The sequence below is a fragment of the Perna viridis genome, chromosome 12 (genome assembly GCF_037379345.1).
Source record: "Perna viridis isolate PV_CMFRI_1.1 ecotype Kerala chromosome 12, ASM3737934v1, whole genome shotgun sequence".
In the NCBI taxonomy this organism is placed as follows: Eukaryota; Metazoa; Mollusca; class Bivalvia; order Mytilida; family Mytilidae; genus Perna; species Perna viridis.
Window position 1 is genome coordinate 13,369,857 of NC_142456.1, and position 16,512 is coordinate 13,386,368.

General features: G+C 33.2%; 2 protein-coding genes and 1 long non-coding RNA gene across 7 annotated transcripts in view; 2 read left to right on the top strand and 1 right to left on the bottom strand.

The window, feature by feature from the left end:
• LOC148601271 (uncharacterized) overlaps positions 1-8,201 on the top strand; it is a 34,788-nt gene extending 26,587 nt beyond the window's left edge. For all 4 annotated transcript variants that reach the window (XM_088555972.1, XM_088555974.1, XM_088555973.1 and 1 more), the window contains 4 exons: positions 839-924; positions 2,833-2,953; positions 4,075-4,224; positions 5,901-8,201. In XM_088555972.1, coding sequence (XP_088412098.1) covers positions 839-924; positions 2,833-2,953; positions 4,075-4,224; positions 5,901-6,002 — 459 coding nt within the window. In that variant the 3' untranslated portion in view covers positions 6,003-8,201. The remainder of the gene's footprint in view (positions 1-838; positions 925-2,832; positions 2,954-4,074; positions 4,225-5,900) is intronic.
• Positions 1-12,042, bottom strand: LOC148601272 (uncharacterized). Its single transcript, XR_015917212.1, has 3 exons — positions 11,957-12,042; positions 3,777-3,957; positions 1-334 (listed from the first exon to the last, which is right to left on the bottom strand). It is a non-coding gene; the product is annotated as an uncharacterized LOC148601272 (long non-coding RNA).
• Positions 11,545-16,512, top strand: part of LOC148601273 (alkaline phosphatase, tissue-nonspecific isozyme-like) — a 22,717-nt gene continuing 17,749 nt past the window's right edge. Inside the window, exons 1-4 of one of the 2 annotated variants that reach the window (XM_088555971.1) lie at positions 11,545-11,876; positions 12,680-12,735; positions 15,122-15,342; positions 16,097-16,271. In XM_088555971.1, the coding sequence (XP_088412097.1) occupies positions 12,696-12,735; positions 15,122-15,342; positions 16,097-16,271 (436 nt within the window). In that variant the 5' untranslated portion in view covers positions 11,545-11,876; positions 12,680-12,695. The remainder of the gene's footprint in view (positions 11,877-12,679; positions 12,736-15,121; positions 15,343-16,096; positions 16,272-16,512) is intronic. The other variant, XM_088555970.1, reaches the window with a different exon arrangement.

The following is a 16,512-nucleotide window of genomic DNA, read 5'->3' on the forward strand; positions in this document are numbered from 1 at the left end:
AACTCTTCTCAGTTTTGTTCCCACCACAAGTTGGACTTAATAACGGCTCTTGTGTCTCTTCATCTCTTTGTTGATGTGTCCATCACAGGTCCTATGTGGATGCAATTCCAGACAGACCATCGATCAGATTTTGCTGAAATTTTGTACAATGTTAGACACCATGTATATTTGGTCATGTCATATGGATGTTTTGATTGATTAATGTAACAGGAGTTATGGGACTTACATGTTTTACTTGCATCACTAAAGGCGGATGCAGGTCTTGGATTCTGGTCACTCCATCAGTCTGTCCGTCGATTTGTAACACTTCAGCTTGTCATCACAACTCCAGAAACTGAAACAATAGAAATTCCTGGAACTTGGTATTTATCAAGAAACCATGTAGTTGTGTATGTTATGAGAAAATTCTGATTCTTTATTTTTTATGGGAGTTATGGCCCTTTGAACTTAGATATTTACTGAAAATCATCATGTTATTGCAACTCCTCCAAATCTATCTAACAGAATTTAGAAAACTTGATCTGTAGCAAGAACACCATTTGATGTGCACATTAGCATGAAATTTTGATTCTCTAATTTTTATAGGAATTATTTTCTGCAGTTCTGTATATCTGTCCAAAACACTTTTTTGGTAGCATTTTCTTCAGCAACTATAAATCACAGCTGCAGTGCGACACAGGTCCAGAAATCAATTGGTTTAGCTTATTGCACCTCATTCTCGGGAAACATGGCTATGCTTAGTGATTTTGTTAAAAGTCTACTGAAAATTTAAATGTTGAGTGGCTTTATATGTAATATTTTATTCTATAGTAACATATTTTCTATTTTACTTTACAAGCTTTTCCCACCAGGACAGGATCACCTATTATACATACATCCAAAAAGGAATTGTAATTTTCCTTTGGAATGTAAAAAATATGATAGGTATGCAATGCATCTTTAATGTTGTTTTTTTGTGCCTCTGATGTTCTTGTTTCAGTTTCTTGTATGTCATGCACAAAATAATATTTCATTATGCACTTTTGTAAGGTATAGCAATTTGCTTCTTATACCCATAGGCTGATTTCACAAAACACATCAAAATGAGTATTGTTTCTTACTTATTTATAGCTCAAATACTGACCAATCAGAATGATAGAAATAAAAGATTGAAGACAATTTCAATTAAGGATTTTTTTATAAGATCATTTTACCCTGCTTACGAAGTTTTGTGGAGGAAACTACCTGTTTGTTTGTTCTTCCATTTGCCCATCATTCTGTCTACTTATCTTGTAATTGGCAATGCTTGTATGTTTAACATTAACTGCTAAGGGTTTTTTGTGAAACCCAACTCATGTGAGCATTTAGAAGGGTCAATTATACTTAATGTTTGGCTAACAAGCTAAATTTAATCAAGGGTTGTACATGATTATGACTAGTACATTTAAGAAGCAATATCTAATGGTTTAATATATAAATGACCCATAAACACAACTCCTTTCCCCAGGGGAGATCATTCAACTTAATGGTTGTACCTTTTAATGACTCCTAAGTACAACTCATTGCCTAGGGGAGATAATTCAACTTAATGGTTTAACATATTACTGACTTGTAAGCATAACTTTTTTTTAAATTGTTGAGTGGATTCTTATAAAACATCATATGAAATGTTGTTGGATGCTTGGAAAGGGAGTTAAATATGTCAAGTCTTTAGAAAGGGAAATAATCCAATTTACTGGTTTTTTATTTGGAGCAGGGGTATCCTGAAGGAAGCTTATAAATTTGTTTTTTATTTATTTTTATGTTTGCTTCATTATTCAGATCTGAATATTTATTGATAGAAAGAAATACGAAAGAAATATATAATAATTTTACCTACCATAGAAATATCAGTCAAAGATGCTTTCTTCCAGCAAGAACTTTTTTACAGTAGCTGATGAACTCTACATTGCTCTTTTTTGTGAGGGATATTGCAATTTTTTTTTTTTTTTTTTTAATTTTGAGTGTAGGTTTTCAAGGTTTCACAAAACTCATGTTTATATTAAAAAAAAAAACTTACAATGAGTAAGTGTGCAACTTCATATTAATTATACAGTCCATATACTTACAGAGTAACACTTCAGTAGCATTAGAGATTGTCAGGTGTTAAGTAGCTGTCTTTGTAAGAATCATGTGAAATCAGAAAAATGTGAATACAACCCAAAAAAGGCTACATATTTTTTATTTTTGTAATTAAATTGTTTTATTGGTCTATATTATGAAATGTGTAATTTTTTATTCAGAACTCTCTGCTTTTAGGAGATAATCAACATTGAAAATCCAATAGATTTTATTGTATTTGAGTGTCTTTTGCAGAGTTACATGTGTATCTCCCTTAATTTTGAAATCTACAGTGCATTCGATATACTTTTTATCTTTAAATTCTGTTTACTATGGCAATTCAAACAAAACGTTAAAAATAAAAATATGTAGGCTTTTCACCCATGAATCACATTATGCATGATTCTTAGCTGGAGTGCTACTTAACTAACTTCTTGTATGGACATGTCACCTGCATGTTTTATGCATTATATTATGGATTTCATTATGTTCAAGCCTATTAGATAAAAAATCAAAACTCATACAAGACATACAGTTAAAACATTTTAGTTTTCAATGGAAAATTTACATTTAATAGGGAATTAATTCAGAAAACCATAAAAAAACAAGCACACAATGACTATTTATGAATTTTTTACAAGTACTTTTACTATACACTCTATAATGAATTGTTGTTAAAGGCATTTAAATAATCTGGAAGGTATTCCTTGAATCTGTAAATAATTCTTATTATACTATTCTGTTATATTTCAGTCCTATTGATGCATTTAACCCTGATTTTAAGATGTATCCAAGATTCAAAGATGCCAACTACATCACTGTAGAAGTTCAGGCAGGGGAAATGCTTATTATACCTACTGGATGGTACCATCAGGTAAGAAGTACTAGAAAGACCATTTCATGCTTATTTTCTTAGCAGGTCCAGTTGGTACTTCCAAGAGGTAGGTGGAACACTTTCAAGAGAAAATTTGGTTTAATATTGTTGGAGTTTTAGAGGAACGTGTAGGATTAACCTCATGGAATACCAGCTGAGCCTTCACAGAAAATTAGCATAAAAGGTTCTGTTTGGAAATTTGGTTGTATTTTAATTTTGTTTTATTTGGCACCTCTATCAAATGTAACAGAATTAAACAAACAGAACTAATTTATACATGAAAATTTTATTATTCAGATATTTTTTAAGTAAAATATATTAATACCAGTACTGCAACCACTGATGACGAAAGAAAATATACAACTTTGGTGTTCCAGACAGCATTAAAATAAAATGCCTGAGAACTACCAAAATTAGATGCATCAAAATAAAAAAAAAAAAAAAAAACTTTTTAAGTAAAAACTGCCAATATCTTCTAATCTCTGGTAAATGGGGAATTTGGACTTATCTCCCGTGTTATTCTTGGGGATTTTGGACTTTCAGGTGACTTATCTCCCTTGTTATCCTTAGGGATTTTGGACTTCAGGAGACTTATCTCCCTTGTTATCCTTAGGGATCTTCTTAACATTACCAAAAATAATTATGAAAGGTTGTAGTAAATTTAAGGCTTCTGTTTATGACATCAACATATTTTCATGAATTTTAATCAAACTTAGTACATACTCATGTTTTATCATAAGCAATTCTAGAATGTTATTGAATGACAAGATCATAAGTTTATATCAAGGTTACATTCTTAATATTTTACATCAAGACAGTATACCTGCTTTGCATTTCTCTTGTCTATTTATTACTTTGCAGATGCCTCTGTGAAGTGTTTCATCTCAAGTGATCTCTTCAGACTCTTATCATCTCTGAATTGGTCCATGATTTTTATTCTCCTACCCACAAAGCGAAAGTAGACTATAATTTTAGCCATCATACATCCTTCAGTCCATCATTCCCTATCATACAAAAGTAGAAACATATATATGTATTTACATCAAGATGAGATACTAATCAAGATTTTATTATTTTCCAATCAAATAAATTTTTACAGAGTTACAGCCCTTATTTTTCAGGCATACAACAATGAGGAGACAATGTCAATATCACGTCAACTGATGAATAGGAATAATTACCTGGTGGTGTTAGAGGAAATAATTAAGGGTGGAAACATCAAAAGGAAAAAGTTACCTGTACATTTTCATACCTTGTTACCACCTGATCAGGTGAGTTCATTGAAGGTAGATCAATCAAAGGAAAAAAAATATTTGTGGGCTAAGATCAGATGATTTGTTAAAGGTGGAACATGTAAAGGACAAAGAAAATTCTTGTTACCCCAGACAAGGTGAGTTCTTCAAGGTTGATGTCAAAAAATCAAGTGAGGAATTTTTTCCCAATTTCAGGTAAGTTGTTGTTGAAAAATCATAGGAAGAAATAATTTCTTGTTGTGCCATATAAAGTCAGTTGTTGAACAGAAAAACATCATAGGAAGAAATAAATTCATCTTGCCCAAGATAAGATGAATTGTTGAAAGAGAAAAAAGAAGGAAAGAAATTCTTGTTGCCCCAGATAATTTGAGTTGTTGAATGATAAAACAAAGGATGAATGTTTCCCCTGATCAGGGTTTATTAACACCTTAATTTAATTCAAGAAAAGGAGATGGGGCAGTAAAGGCTCTCATTGACCTATAATACAGCTGAAATTAAATCAGATTGTTGAAAGATTCAATTGTTAATTTAGAGGCTTCAATCAATCATAAATGAGAAAACATAAAGACTTAGAATAATTCTTGCATTAAAAGGACAAAAAAAAGCTTGAAGTTTACCAAAATTCAGATATTCTGTCAAATTTTATACTTTTGGTCACTCTCGGGTCATATTTTTGGCAAGGAAATGTTGTCTGCACCCAACAAGCAACCTTATATTTAGGGAATACATTTATCATTACTTAGTCAATCATATGTGAAAATATAAAGTTGTTTCTTGGGTGTTGACATAGTTTTTCTGGTTGTAAATATGTCTGAAAAAACAACAAAATTTACAACAGCAGTTTTTGTTGAATGATGTAAAACTATTGCACCATTATGGTATTATTACAATGAACAAATCCCACAAAATATTATTTTCAATACATTTAAATATTTTACTATGTTACGAACAATTTTAATGCTGTTACAAAAAAAGTTGAATTTTAGGCAATATTGCATAATGCAAATTTAAAATCAATATTCTCTGCGGACCTATAACCACTTCCTGGTTATCTATGTGTAACTCCACTAGCCCATAGGCTCTGCTATATAGGATGTGAAAAAATCACAATGCAAGGGCAAGGCTTATTACAAATCCAAGAAGCTGTTTCTGGGGTACTGTACCAATTTTCATAAAGGGGAGGGGTTTAGGAGGGAGTGTGGCAGATGTGTAAAAGCTTTGAAATAGAATGCTCTGCCGAGATAGATGTAAAGTATGCTAAATCAAAGCTAGTTATTATCTGAAATACATGTAGTTAGCAAGAAATTTGTAATTCTCAATGAAATCTGATGAATTAAACAATAGTATTAACTTGCAATTCCATAGTTGTGGGCAACTAAAAAAAAGCATGAACAAATATTAGTTCATTTATACAACTATTTACAAGAATCATGAAGGTTAAACAAGACATGCTTCACAGAGTACATTTAAAGTGTTACACATTAGGGAGCAACTGTTATAAAATTTTTATGGGGGGATGGCTAGGATCAAATTTGGAATAAAAAGACAGGATAATAAAAAAAAATGTAGGACACAAAATTGGATCCTAGCCCCCCCCTAAAAAATCAAATGATTGCTCCCTTATACAATCATTTTAAAACAACCATTATTATGGAAGATAGACCAGAAAATAATATATTTTATGTATATTTCAGGTGAAGTTGTTTTTGTCACTGTTGGACAAGAAAATTTTACAGCATGGAAAAGAAATCACAGGAAATGTTCTGAAAGACATGTCTAAATTGAAGAAAAAATAAGAAAGTAAACAAATTAGGTTATAGTGTTAGAAGCAATGTCCATGACCTGTAGATAATGATGGTGATAGTGATTGTTGATTGCTGATTAGTTGGAGACACTCTAATGGCATAGATACCAACAATGTACAATGTTTTTATAATTGGAGAACATTCTAATCACAGAGAGAAATCAGGCATTTGTTAGAGGTCAATTTTTATACCTGGTAACAAGTATTACTTTTGTTCAAACATTTGTCATTTTCATCCTGCAAAAAAAGTTTTCCAGTTTTTTTTCTGCATCTTTTCAAACTTTTACACAGTGTATTGAACCATAAGATAAAGGTGAGGAAAAGTTTGATTATGTTGTATATTGGATGCATTGTTCTTCACTTTGTCTTAATAAATTTGAATATGGGACTGTCTGTGATCACTAAACAATACTCTTTCTAGGAAAACTCTGTAAGAATCCTCCTTTTTGTTGGAAAATTTTGTGAAGTTGAGCAAAATTTGTGCAAATTACCAAAGAAATGATAGCCTGCAACACCCTGTCCCCCAAACCTCATCTGCCCCTGAAATGATCATATATTGTTATATGATAGCTAATAACTTGTCGTAATTAGCATCAGTAATTTGCTCAAAGTGCTGGGTTTTTTTTTGTCTCTTTTTTAGAAATTTATGACCTATGTTCAGGAAGGCTCAGCCAGTATGTGGTGGATGCCCTTTAGTAATCAGTCTGTCAATCCTGTCTGTAAAAAATCGTTTCTGGGCTGTAACTTTGTTGTCTTTTGGTGTAGGCTTTTGATATTTTGCATGAGGGTAGATCAGCTCAAGACAATGTCTGGTATACTGTGGTTGATGATCTTTGACATTGAACTTTTACCTAAGGCACAACTTAATGATTTGCGTCTTGGATGTAACCTTTTCATCTTCTGGCATATGCTTTTGATATTGGGCATGAAGGTTAATCAGCTCAAGATGATATGTTACATACTATATTGGTGACCTTTGACTTTGAACTTTGACCTCAATGTCCAATAAATGATATGTTCATAACTGCTTTGTGTCTTAGCTGTAATGAGTTTTGCTTGATAAATTGAATGTGTTGTGCATGGCTGATGTACAGGATTTTTACCACAGTGGGATCCAGAGATGGATTAAATATCAATGATATCTAGTTTAAAGTTAAGTCCATTTAATTTTTTCATTAAAACATCTTGGGTGATCAGTGAAAAAAGTATTGGCTTTCAAGGAAAAAAGATTTGAGCAGTTAAAATATAGTTTATGAAGAATGGTTTATACTTCAAGATATATTTTATGTGAAGAATTTTTGTCATAATTAGGGCATATAGTAATTGGGCTGACCTCAGCTGATACCTTAAAATGTTCTGAAAAAGTGTTACAAATGAGGTATATTTTTTGCATTTTTAGTGGGTTGTATATTATGGTTAATTGTGTAATAATAAGTGTCAGTCTATGTAAGAAGCAGGCAGTGGGTGAAATATGGTATGAAATAATCCACCAAATTGACAGTAATTTTATCATTAAATATTTGTTCAATCAGAATAAAGACAAGATTTTATATATCATTTCTATAAAATGAAATGATGTACAATTTCAATGCAGTTCACTGCAAATGAACAGTTCAGAAACAGATAACTTTGTCAAAAACCTCAAATTTTAACATTCTAACAGAAAATTTCCAAACATCTCCAGTAATGCAGTGGTCAAATAGTGGATATTTCAAATAGAAGAGGCTCTTTTGAATGCCAAATCAGTGTATTTTTACCTTCATGTTTCAGATTTGCCACTTTTGCCTGTTCCTTACAAAGACTTGTACTTAAGGGGGTAGACCTAGGTTAAGGGACATAAATCTTATGATATGGTTGTATCATATTCAATTTCACCAAACCCTATCAAGCTTTCATTTGAAACAGAATGAAATCAGTCCAAGCTACTTTGATGCTTACATGAGATTGATGTAAACTGCTGAATACAAACATTCCAATGATGTGTAAGAGCTGTGTCTCGTACCTTAGATCTACCTCCTTAATGTGAAATTGTTTGTTATTTCTTGTTATGTATAAGGTTGTTTTAGAATTGTTTGTTAATCTATAACTGTTTTATTTTATTTTTTCTCAGTTTGCAAAAACTACTTAGAATTAGGTATAATATTTAAGAATGAGAAGTTACTGACTACAATTAAACTTTATACTTTCTTAATTATTTCTCTTCATTGCCTCTTTGGTTTTAGACTTCCTTACTTAGCAGTATTGAGACTAATATCACCTGAGGTTTTATCTTGTGTAAACAATTCCATTAAACCATTACATAGGGTTACAGGTAGAATGGTACTATTTTCCTTATATTGGGTTGCTGGTTAGTGTACTGTACTTGAAAGTACCAGTCAATATAAAATTCAGACAGTGCCATATGGATCTCCATGAAAATGAATCACAAGATTTCTTACCATCAGTCAGCCTTGGATTTAATTTTGTGGTGATAACTGGATCTACGAGGAACTAGGAGTGAAAAAAAATAAACATTTTTTTGGTTTGGGGTAAAAACTCTTAAGATCTCTATAAAATTGTACTATTGGTTCCTAAAGACATGGAAGGTTTTGATGGGACTCCTCAGTATAACTTACTTTGTAAGATTCGAGGACCAAAACAGGATCAGAAGTAGATATTTGTCATTAGTCAGTTGACTGACATTTTCATCCTGGTGGGTTGTTGTCTCTTTGACATATACACCATACCTATTCTCCTTATTTTTCTTAATTTTGTATAAATTACTCATTTCTCACATTTAACTGCAAATTAAGAAGTACATTGACTATTTTCATTCTGGTGAGTGGTAGAACCAGAACCAGAACCAGTTATTGAGTTTGAATGTTGTGTTCATATATGTAATTTGACATCTGGTGTTGTATCAAGGTTCACTATGTAAAACTTTTTCTTTTAAATTAAAATCGACATTGAGACATTTCAATTAAAAGGTATATTTAACAAACTTCCAAAACAGTTAGACAAGCTCACCTGCTGATGCCCCTGCTCCACTCGGGAACCCCATAAATCATTTAAGACATTAAGATGGAAAAATAAAATAGAAGGTGCACATTGAGAATCTGTTAAAGTTATATTAAATTCCATTCAGCGATTGATTAGAAAATAATTCCTTCTCGGTCAACACATGACAAAGTTAATGTTTTGCATCCAGAAACCCCAAAAGCCATTCAGATGGCAACATGAAAGTTTCATCAAAATCTATTCAGCCGTTTTAGAAAAGTTGCGGCTTAGAAGATTCAACTTGAAATCTGTAAAACCTACAAATAATGCGTTGAACCAAACAAGAGCACTACCTATCAAAAATCAGTGGAAATTCAAGCTTGTGTACAGTCATTCCAAATGTCCAAATTTTTTTTAAAAATGACGCATTATTTTCCAGATAAAAAGGGTAAGTGATTGTCATTACCGACTCCGAATGACATATATGAATGCAACTTACTTTCGTTTTCTACTTACCTTTATGTAAAATTTTCATTTATGAAAAGAGCTAAGTTCAAAGCTTTTATATTGTACAGATATATGACGAGATAAAAAAGCTGAAATATGTCCAGAACCGCAACAAGTAAATGTCCCAATTACGTTTCCATAGTCACCACTTTTATTTTTTGATTGGTTTTGTGTTCAGTGTGTTCATTTTCCAAAACTTTAAATAACCATGGTATTGAGTGGCTGTTCATGTCAAATTAACGACACTTCAATCATGAACAGTTTTTTTTATTCCATTGTGTGTTTTTAAACATGTATCACGATTCACGATGCTTTGGACAAGTATCATAATATTACTAAAAGTGTCGAGATACTTATAACGAGTATCGTATTTGCTTAAAGTCACGCGCAAAGCATCACGATGCAATTAAACTGACAAAAACATCGCGATGAAAGTCAAAAGTATCGTTTCTAGACACTCGACTCGTACACTGTAAGAACTGCTCTCATTGGTTAGTTTCAAAAAACATTGTGCCCTTGCAATTTTCACTTGCATCATAATACTTTTAACTTCCACCATGATGCATTTAACCTCCACCGCGATGCTTTTAACTTCCATCTTGATGCTTTTGACTTCCACCGCGATTCTTTTAACTTCTGTAATGATGCTTTTGTCTTCCATCATGATGCGTTTAAGATCTAACACTATCACGATAGAAATACTATCATGATGGCAGTATCGTTGACATGAAAGGCCACTCATACATGGTAGTGATTAGAACCGCATCGATACATGTTAAGCAACGAGTTTACTTAAATTTTCAGAGAAGGCATCTTCAGTGTGTTTTAGTGGTTTCGCGTTATTAGTAGACGGACACACGGATATAACAAGTTGATTCTTGAAGCTCTTCGCAACTCAAAAGTGGCAATGTTCATTTGGGTTATATGAATAATTGAAATAGCTAGCTGTGATTAAATTTTTTTTTTCTGCATGCCCCATCTCTGTTGTACATGACATCCCTCATTTTCGTGCTATATTGTACTATGTGGTGATCTGTGTTATCTGCTTATAATGCAATTTCAATGTAATGTGATGTTATAATTTTAATAATATATCAATGTATCATGCCCTCACGGGTCCATTCACATGGATTATAAAAGAACTTCTATAGACTATAGCAGAGACCTTATACATCTTGCAAGAGACGTAAGAGAGGAGGGCTCACACCCCCCCCCCCCAAAAAAAAAAAAAAAAAAAAAAAAACTATCCTCGGGTGAGTTCGCTTCTCTTCGTATGAGGAGGGTTCGGGCTAGCACTAGACGAGTAAGAAACTAGTGCCTGCGAATACACTGTAAATGCAACTACGCTTAAAAGATTAAACGAAGTTTACGCGGATTGGCGGACTCTTATAATCCTGACGTTCTTCCTGTGGCTATACGACCTGCTCTTCGGATATTAAGTTTTGACCGTAACTAAGGTCAACCTGAGTGACGCGACCTTAAGTCGGCATGTAGTTAATAGTTCGAAATATGTAACGAATTTCTATGAACCCTAAGGCCATGGTGACCGTATATTGTTTATCAAAGCAATGCTTTGAAAAAGCAATCGTTCGGATAATCCTCTAAATAACACGCACACCCATGTACGAAGAAAGGTGAAAATGTGTTACGAAGTGATATTTCTAGGCATTCTAAGGCTAGCAGAGAGAAAAAAGTTTACCGTTTATAAATGTGAAAGAATGAAATGTTTAGCAAGAACAGACAAGTGACAAGAATTACATGGAAATACAACGGTAATTTATCAAAGAAGAGATAACTCGGAAGTGGAAGAGAACTTAGTTTCGGTTTTAAGCCCCGTTTTAAGGACTCAGAAGAATTAATTGTGTGAAAACTTTCCGAAGTAACTTGCATGTTTATGACAGTTCAACATAAATCTTGTTGGTATTAGTTAGTTACCCAATAATTCAAACATAATAGATTACGAAGAACACTCGATTTAATATAATTGTTATGGTCAGGTTATAAAGGGGTCGTCAGTATGAAACAGTTGTCTTTATTCCTATTAGAAGTAATTATAAACATCTTATGCGTGCTCCGAGTGGTTGACTGGCAGACTATTGGACCCAACAACACACGGGGCCCGGGTCACTGGGATGGTTCTACTCGAGAAAACAACGCCATTGGGCCAACCCCTACTTGTTCAACTTGACCAGATATTTACCCGATTATAAATGATAATGATTCCAGGTAGAATATCATTCTATAACTATTGCAATTCGACGTGTTTCCGATATACACCCACTCGACCAAGGATTCACATGTGTTACTGTTCCGCCATATGATAAGCACGTGATGCTTTCGATAATACTTTTTATGGTTACTTGGCCAGGTATTTTTAGCCAAGGTAAGTTTTAAATATTTTTCTTTATATAACTGAATTTCAAATTATCCCGTTTGTGTCCGAATTTTGAAAATATTTCTTACCTTTAAAAAGTTCACATTTCGAAAAATTCTCAAAGAATTACTTAAAAAGAATATCGATGATTTCACAGTACTTTAATGGAATTATGAAATTTCAGTGACGAATTTCATGTGTTTAAAACACGTGGAACTTTGTTTTTGAACATACATTTTGACCTATCGAAAGTGTACTTATTTATGACACCACAGCATGAAATATGAATTTAAAATATTTATCTATAAACATTCGAGTATTATTCATAACAACATATATATTTGTGGATCCAGCGAATCGCCATAACAATAATTTTGTGATATTTCATTGATTATATTATTTCTAATACAGCTCACTATTTTCTAAAGTTTGTTGTATTGTATTTAAAGATTTTCATCTGATTCTTCATTTCAAGGACAACACGAATGAAAATTTAATAAATTTCCAAAAGGACTCAAAATACATGTACATTCTTTATTGTGTAAAATTATATTTATTCTTAGAGATGTATTCTACATACGACAATTTTTTTTCTTCAGTTTTGTAATAACGTTAAACGATTCAGTCGATTTGTAAAGACTTTCGACTAAAAAACTTGTAGTAATTAAATCTATAAACAGTCTGTGTTATCGGAACTTGTTTTCGGACAAATCTTTGTTTTCAACCAACCTGTCTTTTCATAAAGACCTACAAATGTAAACAACAAATTCTCACGAAACTCCAATTAAATCATGTCATGTCTTTCTTGATAGAACGGATACTATTTCCATGTCTTTTGATGTTGAAAAGTCTACTAGAAACCATAAAGGTATATTTCATTTAAACGTCAAATAGTTCAGGTCGAGATAGGATCGAGTTGGTCCAAAGATCAGCGAAGACTGGTACATTAGTATATTTTAGGAAAAATTTTGCAATTGTAATCTATCGAATTAGAATGATCACAAATTTGGAAAGCGATTTACTCCGAAATACGTCACCCACTGACACAGAGTGTTTTATATTTCAGCATGTTGTGTGTGCTTGTAAATGTAGCTTAATCGTATAAAAACGGTAAAATATGTGTAATTGATCTTACCAAAGACTTCCTAAAACATAAACTAGAAAAAAAAACTATGAGCAAAACTAAGGGACATCCGCAAAGTAGGAAAGCTTACTTGGGTTAAATAAAGCGAGAGAGAAAAATCTGGGACCGCGAATAAGTATATCGTAGCCACTTAAGTAAGCATAAGTAGAATATGTGTTACCCCCCCCCCCCCTAATTCCAAGTGTCAAAAAATCGTGTCGGGTCGTTCTTTAACTTAAATACGTTAGATGGGGTTCAGCGATGAAACTTTGCATGAATATTTACAACTGTTAAAAAGTGTGTCGTGCACAAGAAAGACTCCTGTGGAACAGATTTCTTCTATTTGTACGCCCTTTTCCAATGCTGAAACCATATGGTCAAATGTTAAACTAAGCTGTTAAACAGTAAGTCTGGGATCAAGTTCCTCGGTATGGAATACCTATATAAAGCTTTTGTTAAAATATCAAGCAGTGGCGGATCCAGAGTTTTATGTTAGAAGATGAGGGGGGCAACAAATATCTTGACAGGATCACCGGTGAATATCACGAAGTGAGTGTTTTTCATGATTTAACACGCACAATTTTTCAAATTTTATGAGAAAATACGTGCTAAGATGACCTATTAATATTTTATTCCTAATGGCCTGTCCAGCCTTTTTTTTCAGGAATATTAATATCCTAGTCCTTTTCAGGTTTGACCCTTGCCCCCTCTCCCATATAAATTAAACGGTGGTTCTCTAAACGAGTAGTCCGAGAATTAATCAATTCGATAGGTATCATACTTAGAGCTTTTTAATTATTCGTTGGTTAATCTATACAAGTGAAAAAGGAGAAACAACTTTATTTAAGGATACGGTTGATTTGTTAATTTATTTTTGTATTGGTTTGTTTTTTTGTTTCTTTTTGTGTGTGTGTGTGTGTGTGTTTTTTTTTTTTTTTCTTTTTTTGAACTTTTAATTGTCTTTTATTTAGACACTGTTGCTCTTTCTGGACATGTCAAAAGGCAATGTTAATTAATTACCCTTCCATGCAGGACTTCGTCCCATATTGCGACTCTTTTAAGACTGTTTAGGGTGTGTTTGATCGAATATATGAATAATCATCACGTCTTAGTGTTTGACCTTTGTTGTGGTTTTTATGTGCAAATGATCGGGTTTATAACCATGTGACGTTAAATTTCGTTTCAGATTTTGACCCTTTGTGTTGTTACTGTTCTGGGAGTGCTCGATATAGTAAATTTATAAGGGATACTCTTCTTTTTTCCGATGGTTAAAAAACAGAAATTGGTTAATTTTGTTTTGCTCTTGGTGCCATCCTCAATGTTTTGAGTCCACCTTCGCCCTGGGAGGATGTCTTGGTGTATGAAACTTATTTTTTACTTTGATATAAATTTCTTAATTACACGTAGTTTTTTGTTACTGCTTCTTTGTGAGAATCAGACAAATCGTATCATCTTAGATATGTTTCACTTTCCGTGCCATCCGATTAAGTACCAGTCCAGTTAAAATTCACGAACTACCATAAGGTATATAGAGGTGATTCATGGTGTAAAAAACACCGAATAAACGATGCTTATTCGATCTACATATGCTACATTTTCGGGTAACGATATTCAGATCTGTAGTTTTGAGAAAATCATACATTTATCTTCTACTAATAAATTCAACCAAATCAAAGCAAATCAAGAATAGATAACTCTTGCAATGTACCAATTTCATACACAATCTCTATAATTTTTATCTCAAATGTGCAACAGCCAATATGCAAACTATGAGTGGTTAGTTATTTGGTCTGTAATTGTTTCTGAATAAGAAACAAAAGTACATTTGATGGGTTTTTAACATGTATGAATCACCTTCTTTCGGATTTTTATAAAGACTGATACTAAAAACAGATATGCTATATTTTGTAAGTAAAATAAGTAATAATTTTGAAACAATGCACTCCAAATGAACAAACCAGGAGCAGTTACTAGTAACCCAGTCTTAATAGCAAAACTCAATCGTTAAATTCCCATTTTCTATACAGTTTGAGAGAAACCTCTGTGTCTAAAATACATTATTATATCAACGGTACGTGTGCGTTTGAGTGTCTGCTTCCAACCAAAGACTTACTCTTAATTGTTACTTCAGATGCCCATTACTGGAGGAGAGAATCTCAAGAAATTCTAAAGAGAGCAATAAACAGACAACCAAACACGAATATAGCTAAGAATGTCATCATCTTCATCGGCGATGGAATGGGGATATCGACGACCACAGCGGCCAGAATACTCAGGGGACAGTTACACGGAAATAATGGAGAAGAAACTGTCCTGGAATTCGAGAAGTTTCCACATGTTGCTCTTACTAAGGTTAATAATCGGTGTATTATATAATATGACACTCTACTCTCTGACTGAAAGATTAACAAAGGGAACCAATGTTATAGTGGTAATCAAAAGAATGTAATCCAGGGACAAAGACCAGACATGGAAGAGTAACCAAGGGAACCAATGTTATAGCGGTAATCAAAAGAATGTAATCTAGGGACAAAGACCAGACATGAAAGAGTAACCAAGGGAACCAATGTTATAGCGGTAATCAAAAGAATGTAATCCAGGGACAAAGACCAGACATGGAAAACAGACATACACAACAAAGAACACAAAGTAACTAAAATCATACATACAAAGTAACAAAAGCAAATGAGCAACTCGGACTCCACTTGAAACTGGGAGCATGGACTAGGTGCACCGGTAGGGTAAGGTCCTCTGCTTTTCTTGAAACACCCGCCGAGTTGCTCATAAAAAGTCAAGTCCGGGGTAGACAAACGAGGAAAGGAAAACTGTGACCCGCTGAAAGTAGCAAGTGGCTTCTCAGCACTCGTACTTCTGACCAAGTCTTAATTGTTTAGAGATGGACGAAACGTTCATTCTTATACTTGCACTTGCAAACCTTGTTTTTGAAACTCTTTATATAGTACATCAAACAGAAATTTATTCGGGAATTTCGCTCATATATATTGAAGTTCACTTGAATTGTGTACTACTAAAGCAATTTGAATTTTCTTCCATTGCTACAAATATTTTTGACCTTCCAGTAGATAATTTTACATTTTCTTTTTAGACTTATAATATAGACAGACAGACGCCGGACTCTGGAGCAACAGCAACTGCCCTGCTAGCAGGAGTTAAAGCTAACTATTACACAATCGGAGTTGACGGTAGAGCTAAGATGGGGCTGTGCTCATCATTTAAAGACACTTCCGTGGATGGTATGCTACATTGGTCGCTGGATGCAGGTTAGAGTTTGTCCATCTGTACATATTTAAATAACATGGTGTCGATTTTGTTAGGATGCTATTTAAATGTCTCATTCTTACGCTCGAAATTACTGAATACATATGGTTATCATTCCAACATTAAGATTAATCTCTATTTTTTTAAATAATTTTAACTTTTAAAATTTGATAGTCCGACTTGATTTTACGGAAAAATTCTAAGCACATAAATCGGCAAAGAAAACTATCACTGGCCAGGTGA